Here is a 9077-nt window from a genome sequence, read left to right as displayed (position 1 = left end):
ACACCCACGGTTTCACCTCTTCAGCGCCCGTATGCCGAGTAATACACTTTTTTTATAATAGTGAAGTAGGTGGCTGCTGAGTGGAATACCCATAATTTGTAAAGGTTGTAAAAAGGGTGTGGGGGGCACCCACATGTCGATCAGGGTGCTGCTGAATGGAACACCCCCTGATTTGTGAAGGGTGTAAAAAGGGTGTGGAAAAGGATGCTGCGCCGCAGTGCGGAAAACCGACAACATTCCCGCTTCAAACAGCTTCGAGTCTTTGCTCGGTGCTTGCCAAATGTAAAACACGAACCTCGAGTGAATCAAACATTGCGCGTTTCGTGGTGTGACTTCGCTAGAGCACGACCCGAGAAAAACCCCCCAGCTCGTCCGCCCGTTCTCGTCAAGGTCAAGCGACGGGAACGATCAGCGTGGCGTTTCCCGGGAGTCGTTTCTTTCTCCGGCTACTTTCGCAATTGGCCGCCGACTCGGGCGAAAGTTGACGCGGCGCGCCTACGCGAGGTGCGGAAAACAACGTCGCTATCGCCCAATCCTTTCTAGCATCCGTTTGCAACGTCTTTTTCGTCGTCGGACGCGCGTCGGGGCAACCGGTTTTCCCGCACGACTGCGTCCCAGTGGCCCCGTGATGGTGGGCACCGCATCCGAGCACCGTTGTCTCCGACTGACCCCAGGATTACTGCTCACGCTGCTTCTGGCCGTCGACTGCCATGCCCTATTCCGACCAGGTCAGTGCGCCGCGTCGTCGCCGCGGGGCTCGCGTCGCTCTCAAGGTCCTTTCACACGCCGTACTGCGACTTCACTGCGCTGAGATGAGACTCGGGAGCGTTCGCCCAAGTCGGGATCGCACTGCTGATACGTCATACAAAGCATTGTCCACAGACACGAGGCGTGTTTTTTTTTTCTTTGTATGTGTAAGAAAAATATTGTCTTCAGAGATGTTTTAAGCATACATGAAACAAAGATGCTTAGAACTGAGGCGCCTCCGCTCATAAATATGTCAGCATGTTTGCAGAGAAACTCCGTGTCTTTTGTATCATGTACGAGGAGCGTGACGGCGGCTTTACGTTTTCGTACGTTACGTTGTAGTGCGACCACCAGTCGCCGGGACATATCCGTGCTTCGTATGTCGTGGGCAAAGTCACTCCTTAAATTAGTTGCCACGATTCTTACGAAGTACTAATGTCCTGGTGACTATAGCAGTCGTGACTTGACGTAAGGCTTCACAACATAGTCAAACGCTAACTTCTCGAAATACTATTTTACGTCCACACACACCACACCATGCGACGCTGTTCTGATGGTTGGTTATTCGCTAATTGTCCGTTTCTGTCTCGTTGCCATTCGGCGTAATTTTCTAATGATCTCTCGGGAATAGTAAGCGTCTGGAAGTTCGCCAAAACGCTTTGCAAATTTGCTTCAAGATTTTTTTTTCTATGATCATGAACTGTCGAATTTATGCAATGTCTAGACTCGCATAAGCAGTGAATGGTGTAGTTTCAACTAAGGTGACTTTAGCTTCGACTAACCTGTATTCTTGTCTATTTAAACCTGTAAGCTGAACAACCGTGCGAGACTGTACTCTTAACAACTCTATAATCGGCGACAGATGAAAGGCAAATTAAAGTTGTAGATTTTGAGCGGTTTCGGAGCGCTTTTTTCTTGATATCTTCAGGCACGTGCAAACGCGAAATGGCATTCGCTGCTCTGAACGCGCGAGCATAGAGCAGTTTTGGATCTCTCCAGACATAACAGCGGACTTTGCCATTACAATTCAGTAGAATGCTCCACAGCACGAGCCCAGTGCTCCGCCGAGTTTTTGCTGCGCGTGAGACAAAGTTTTATCAAAGGCAGAATGCTCGCGCTGGAGGTTAAGAATTCTACGGAATTCTTAAGCTGTCACCGACAATAGAATCGCAGTACAGGTTGAGACATATATTCGTTTTATCGATATGAAGACACACCTTTACGAAGTATTATTCACCATAACGCAGAAGCAAGAACGCCAATTTACGGCTCTTTCGTTCATCTAGTGACGGGGCTTTCGGGCCATTCGGCTCTGCCGACTCTGTCATGAACCTCAACGTACACTTGCTTTAAGATAAATAAAAAAAATAGTCATCAGAGACGACGAAAATCAAGGGAATTTAAATTGTGATTCAAAATCTGATTTCAGTCACTATGGGTTTTACTGAAACTTTTTAAACAAAAAAAAAAGATCTGAAATATATTATTGTTAATCGTTTGTCTCTCATTTGATTCTTTCCATGTGGATTTAGTTTGTACTAAAATCCTTAAATCTAGTAAAAACAATTTAGATCAGGCTGAAGATGAGCGAGAATCGGTATTCTTTTGATGAAATTGACCTTTTGTCTTTTCTACCTTGGATTTTGTTCGCTGGAACGAGAAAGGAAGACGGAAAAAAAGAAGAAAAGTATTCGTACGTGCACACGCACACGTGCACACATACACACAACCGGGAGGAAGAGAGAAAGAGAGAGCGAGAGAAAGACGACTCTGAGCAGTGGCGTCGGAACAATGGAGGGCAGAAGGGAGGCGATGACCTTTTTCCTAGTAGTTTCTAGTAAACAATGCGAGGAGTAGAGAAGTAACATCCCCTACCCCCTTAAGTCGCTCCCCTCCTCTCTCCTGAGAGGTTCCGACGCCACTGTCTCCGGGAGAGTAGAGAAGGGCACAGATAGACTGGGCGAATTATACCTCTAAGGCTGATCTTACACTGCATTAGCATTGGCTATACTTCGTTTCACCTTATATTGTACCCCAGCGAAGGCTAGAAGCGCGAGCTCATAGCGTTGGCAGCCGCTCTTAAGTCACGAGATCTTGAACCGCCGAGATGTGCCCCAGAGCAAGGATCTCGCGCTTGTAGCCTTTCCTGCGGTACAACAAAAGGTGAAACAGAGTATAGTATAGACCTTTTTCACAAGGGCGCCGCCATCTTAAAATATCGTCCCTTCTAGTATGGGCGAAAACATTGTTTTCTGTTAGGATATAAGCGCAACCGTCACCCATTCTCGTTTTGTCTTCCCTCTATATTTTACTATTTGCAAGTTGAAATTTTTTTTTTTTCGCCGTACATATTGGATATGCGTACGAGGTGGCTGGGGACGAGAGTAAGCGAAAAAGATCTATAGGTTCACTAAGTGGTCTCAGGGAGACGCCATTTTGTTCGACTTCAGCGCCGTCTATACATCCGGGCATTTCAATGGGTTCGGCGGGGTAGAAGACGGAAATATCATGCGTCCACTTTCAATAGCAGACGACAAACCGACCATCCATTCGGGACTGTTACCCGGACGTAGAGTGCATTGCGTAGCGTTTTGGTAGCGTTGGAAATCGACTTGCTGTTTCGGATTTCCTTCTCCCATTAAAGCTTGATACTGTGGAATTTATCTATTGCATATGCAACACTTTTTTGTTGAGAGCACTTTTCTTTCTTTTCTTTTTTTCCTTGAGAATGCCAAAAGGCAGGTGCGCATACCGTGGCGGCTGGGGTGGCCGAAGCCACCGGCACATTGTGCGGAAGCTCATGCAACGTTCTGTATGTGTACATCCGATGAAACCCTAGTTTTTTCGAAGTTCCCTCGCATATTTGACCTTCAGGCAGTGTTTCGTTCTGGTTGTGGGGCTGTATATGTATGTGGCTCGTGAAAATAAAATTTAACTGTGTTTAGAGCTTCTTTTTTGTGTGTTTTTTTGTGCTGTCCCTACCAATTTTTCAAGGTTATAATTTAAGTTCTCAACGAACTCTTGCATAGTTGCTTTGACTTCATTTATTCGGGTGTTTCTCTACATTTGCTGTACTTTATTTCAGCACACCGAGGCGTCAAACGGCAAATTAACATAAAAAAATAAGTTCTAAAAATGATCAAATTGTACATACATGTCCGACGCTTCAATATCAGTAGCGCATTTTTTGCGTTTTGTTTTGTTCAAGATCAAATCTAAGCCTCGCTTAGATTTCTGTCATATCCCGGCATAAGCGTAAAAAAAAGACAAAAAAAAAAAAAAAAGCGTCGGCACAAAAAAAAAGTGCGAAGAGATTTTTTTTTTTTTTTTTTGAATGGTGAGAAATTTTATAATTCTTAATTTAACAGTTACCGACCGGCGCTCCAGGTCCGTATCGGCATGAAGCTGCTGCAGGATAATCGTGTTGCATCCGCATTTATTTCGCTTGACAGCCTGGGTCGCGCACGCAGTTTCGGCGTTTAATTTACCTTTATTTTCGTTCACTTATTTTCATAGCCAACGGCAGCACAATAGTGTCCGTCAATTACGCTGTCGAATATGACAGCGTTACGCAAAACAAGCCATTAAATCTGTAAAACGGCGCTCAATATTACGGGAAAGGCTCGCATCCTATAGCACGTGTTAAGCCGGCCGTTTCTAACAGCCTATTCGGAGCGGTACGAGATGCTAAACCAGTAAATGAAATTCGCGAAGGGAAAACGGACTTTGAGATATTCGTTTATTAGTTTTTTGCGTTTTTCTTTTTGTCGTTCGATTCCATTACCGGATGTAGAAGCGGCGACGGAAACCCGGCCCAAGAAAATTGGAAAATGGCGGCCAGCGAAGCCTGCGGATACGGGGAGACGAGTGGCGTCCGGTACAGGAAACGGGCACGAGCTTTCATTTAAAATTTCCGGAAGTCGCTCATATCTTAATCAGATAACCGAAACTTCTAAAACTTTCGGTATCCGGTATCCGGCTCAACTTCTAGCGCTACACATGTGTGTGTAGATTGATCGTTCGGCGACACGCGGTATATTTTTCCGATGACAAAAATAAAGTTCTCTTTTCCCACGAACAACGGGCATGTTGAATAAGAAGGAGGGATAAGACGATAAACTTTCGGAATTCGACGCTATCTAATCCAAAAGTTGGGGATACGGTCCATTCGTCACATGCACACTCGTCACAGGACGATTGGTCACAGGACGATTCGTCACACAGGGACATTCGTCATAGGATGACTCGTCACGCGGCCAACCGGTCCCACAATGGTTCGTCCCCCCAAAAATGTATTGCTCAATTTGATTCGGGCGGACAAAGTGGCTCACCTCATATCTTAGTATGTGTTTGGCTTCTCAAAGGCGAAGAATTTGTAACAAACGTTTCAGCTTCTGGTTCCGTCCCGAACATTGAATGTTGGTTCGGCCTCACAAAGTTGGTCACCCCTTATCTTAGCATGTCTTTCGCTTCTCAATTTCAAAGAATTTGTAACAGACGTTTTAGCTTCTGGGTCCGCCCCGAACGGTAAATGCGGAGGCCATATAAGAGCGACTATTTTTGAACTCTGACTACATTCCAAAGGATAGAGGTGATCGCAACAGAGAGAGGTGGAGCCATGATGCTGCGCGAGGGGTACTCGTACACATTCAGCAGAAAGAATTCCGATACTTATTGGTTTTCTCGAAGAGGGGTATGTAAGGCGAAAGTAAAAAGTGATTTGGCTGCCAGTGGGATTATTGCTCGTTCAAGCCAGCAACTGAGATCAACCTGCTGAAGACTCGTAATATAATGAAAGTAAAAGCGGAGGAGTATTGTAAGATTAGTTTTTCTAACCATTGGTTTATGTGACAGTGGGAAGTCGTGAAACTCCTCATCAGGGTATGTGGGCAGTTGTTGAAATTTACTATCGTCCCCTGCCCGATCGATGTGACTAGTTGCCCGCATGACGAGTCATTTTTTGAAAAATGTTCCTATGTGACGAATCGTCCTGTGACCAATCGTCCTGTGACGAGTGCGCATGTGACGAATCGTCCTCATCCCCAAAAGTTGGTACACAATTTCTAAAATGAGTCTTTACGGAAAAAAATGACGTTTGGTTTCAGCCCCAGACGCTATGCTGGGGGAGAGGAGGAGACGAGAGCGCGCGCGGACGTCAGAACGCCGCGCTCTGGTTGGAATGAGTAGGGGGTAGACCTAAAGCTAGCAGCCTTTGTCTCCACTGCACTCTCTGAACACGTCTGAATGCGAAAGTCGAACATTGGAAGCCGCCGCTCCGCGTTCTAACGTGTTCCGCGTTCTAAGCTTAAGGTTTTCCCATAAATCATTCTAACCAGAGCTCCAGCCGTTCTCATAGACTCTTCTAAACTCACAAAGCCTGACAGTTCTACGACGGAGCCATAGAGTGCCCGGTCGCAGATTTGGAGCGCGAGGGTCTGGTAGAGCAGAGCATCAAAGAGCCATTTCTCGGGGATCCTGGATGTCAGCGCACAGCTTTTGCAGCGGCGAAGACCCGAAACACACTTGTTCGCTCTGGAGAAGTGTATTTCGGCGTCTCGTCGCAGCGGGGCGCCAGTCATGTGGCTCTTCTCTCATCCGTTGTCTGTCGCTCCACCTTTTCCATTTTGGCGGCCGATTCTCGTGGCGTTCTGCCAGGCTTTGTCAGTATATAGGCGGCAGTGGTTGTATGTAAGGATAGAGATAAGACATGTGGAGCGGAAATAAGGAGGGTACGGCTGAAAACTTAATACTCAACCGTAAAGTGCTTGAACCTGCAGATTCCGAAAGCGAGACTGCTTACCGCCCGAGGTGTCCATTTGACTGCTGGCTCCATTTGGCTGAAAGGAACAATTCGGCAGGACGCTACAATTCGGTTGGCCCGATTTCGCTAGAATCTTCAATTTGCCAAGTTAGAGCGCTCTGGTAATTAATTGTGTTGTGTGTGTGTTCACACAGCCTGAGGTGAGTTAGCCACAATGGGCTTCTGGTGTCTCAGATGAAGATGGGAATTTTCGTCACTGCACTACAACCGCTAGCCCGGGGACTTTAACGTGCACCACGCAGCAGTGTTACACGACCGCACGCCGGTACGACGCTCATTCAGATTGAAACGGGCAGGGGTGGGGATTGAGCCCAGGATCCCTAACGCCTTTTTATCCTGGGAAAAGTGGCACCATTAATTCATGTGGAAATGCTGGAGACACGGGCCGCACGCCACTCCTCGGAAGAGCATGGCGTCTGAAATTTGGCTCAGTGCTGCGCTGTGCCGCCATGACCTTCCCAACGGCTGCACGTTGCACGTGCCTCGTGCATTGACGCAGTTTGCGGTACTTTTAAAACATGAAGAAGCTTTAGGGATCCCTGGGTTCTCCAGCGCGGGGTTTCGCACCACGTGCTCCGAGCTGGCGTTCTCCAGCCCACTCGGCCACCGATCTCCCCGCGAGCGTTCTGGTCGATATACCTTTTTCTAAATTCCCCAAGCACCAAGGAGCGTGCTGCGAGAGTAGTTAGACGCGCTGAACGTGCTGGCTTCTGCAGTATTAACTGTTATAAAGCAAATGCCTAAAAGAAAGTTTATCTTTCACGCGCGTTCGTCAAAGCCTTATTTTGAATATTGTATACTGCGTATGCGAGCGAGTGCGGCGCGTGTAATTACATTCCCAGGAATCTCCTCGATGCTCGGGTAATTCAGTGATAGAAATTGGGCATTTAGCCAATTCTGAGCGTTCAGCCGAATCGATCCTTTCAGCTGAATTGGCTGAAAGGATCTTCGCAACCGTGCGCACCCGGTTGCGAAGAGCCCCTTCTGTCAGATGGCTCGTAATTCCTTTCAGCAACATTATCGTCGAAAACGTAACGCTAATGTTTTGTACGTTGTGTACGCGTAAAGAAAGGATATGAAAAAAAAAAAAAAAAAGCACTGGCTATGTGGAGCAAGCCGCCGCCAGGCTTAAAGTAGCGGCCACACTGCCAATACATCACGCACGAAACCCGTCTGCTGACGCTGTCTGATGAGTTCTTCTTTGTATTCCGGTCCTGGCACATAGGTAATAAGGAAGGCTGTCGGCAAACATCTTCTAAGCATACATATGTATAGAGGAAACAAGCTTCGAACACCCTTGAGGCGCATCCTTGTATTTATATGATACACGAGCCATGCTAAATGGGGCACGCTTTGTGCATCGGCATTCCGTTCCCCGATTTCCTTGCGGGCGCCGCCATTTTTGTGCGTAGCACGTTGCGGGCACAAGATGACGATCGTTACAATTAAAAAATGCGGCGTCCCGAGCTTGAGACGCGGAGTCCAGAAGCTCGAGCGATATTGTATGCGGAGCGCAAGTTCGTCTGCTTCGTTTGCAGAGGTTGTCGTAACGTCAGAAAGACGTCAAGCTCTGATTGGCTCTGATTGAAGGATAGTGGGCAGACCTCAAGGCAGGTTGCTTTGAGGTCTACCCACTATCCTTCGATCAGAGCCAATCAGAGCTCGGCGTTCTGTCGTCACCACAACCCCTGCAAACGAGGCAGACGAACTTGCGTTCCGCATTGCTTTGTTGCGAACTGTTCTGACATGTCTCGAGGACGAAAACCGTTTCCTGCAATTTCAGATAATGCCCCGGATAACTGGCAACCATTGTTTTGAGCACCAAGATTGTTGAAGTGTCGTTGATCTAAAGCGTATAGACCGATGCACCTCTCAAATTTCGAGCAGCGCCCCTGGCGAGCAAAATCGGATAGTTTTAGGTCGCGTTTTTGTTGTGCGTCGTGTTACGTTCTTTGCAAGCGCCGTGTTACTGCGCGTGGACAGACGAAGAGTGACACTGACAGACTCTATGCTCTGTTTCACCTCACGATGGACCGTAAAGGACGCTACGAGCTACCGGAGCCAATTCATTGCTCGCAGGGTGTCACGTGTCCCTCCTGTTGGGCGGAGCGACGCGGAGAGCGAGAAGTCACGAGACAAGCTACGAACTACGGATTGGCTCGTGTAGCTCGCAGCGTCCATCGCATCCTAAGGTGAAACGCAGTAGTAGGAGTCCGTGGAGCGTGCATGATGGGACGCTAAAAAAGCCGCTTGCCTCAACATTAAATGGTTACGTCTCACGGACGCTAGTCGAGGTGTCTTTTTTGAGGTCCCTTCACGAGTATGCTACGGCACCCCCTTGCCGAGAAAAATAGTCCTATAACTAATTTTGTGACTATGGTCCAGCCGTATGCATCTCTCCAGCTATTCAATGACTGTGAAAAAAAAATTGGGTTGTGTGTGTGTTTATACAGCCTAGAACTTGCTCTGCCTCACAGGGGCGACGAGTCTCCCAGCTGTAGATGAGAAA

General features: G+C 47.6%; 1 protein-coding gene across 1 annotated transcript in view; it reads left to right on the top strand.

Annotated features, from left to right (window-relative positions):
- The first annotated feature begins 524 nt into the window (after positions 1–524).
- Positions 525–9077, top strand: part of LOC121832960 (pro-resilin-like) — a 72136-nt gene continuing 63583 nt past the window's right edge. The window contains exon 1 of the mRNA XM_042286455.1: positions 525–728. Coding sequence (XP_042142389.1) covers positions 629–728 — 100 coding nt within the window. The 5' untranslated portion in view covers positions 525–628. The remainder of the gene's footprint in view (positions 729–9077) is intronic.

This window comes from Ixodes scapularis, unplaced genomic scaffold (genome assembly GCF_016920785.2).
Source record: "Ixodes scapularis isolate PalLabHiFi unplaced genomic scaffold, ASM1692078v2 PGA_scaffold7__128_contigs__length_106722199, whole genome shotgun sequence".
In the NCBI taxonomy this organism is placed as follows: domain Eukaryota; kingdom Metazoa; phylum Arthropoda; class Arachnida; order Ixodida; family Ixodidae; genus Ixodes; species Ixodes scapularis.
The sequence above is the reverse complement of the archived record's forward strand: the minus strand, read 5'-3'. Positions and strand labels throughout refer to the sequence as shown.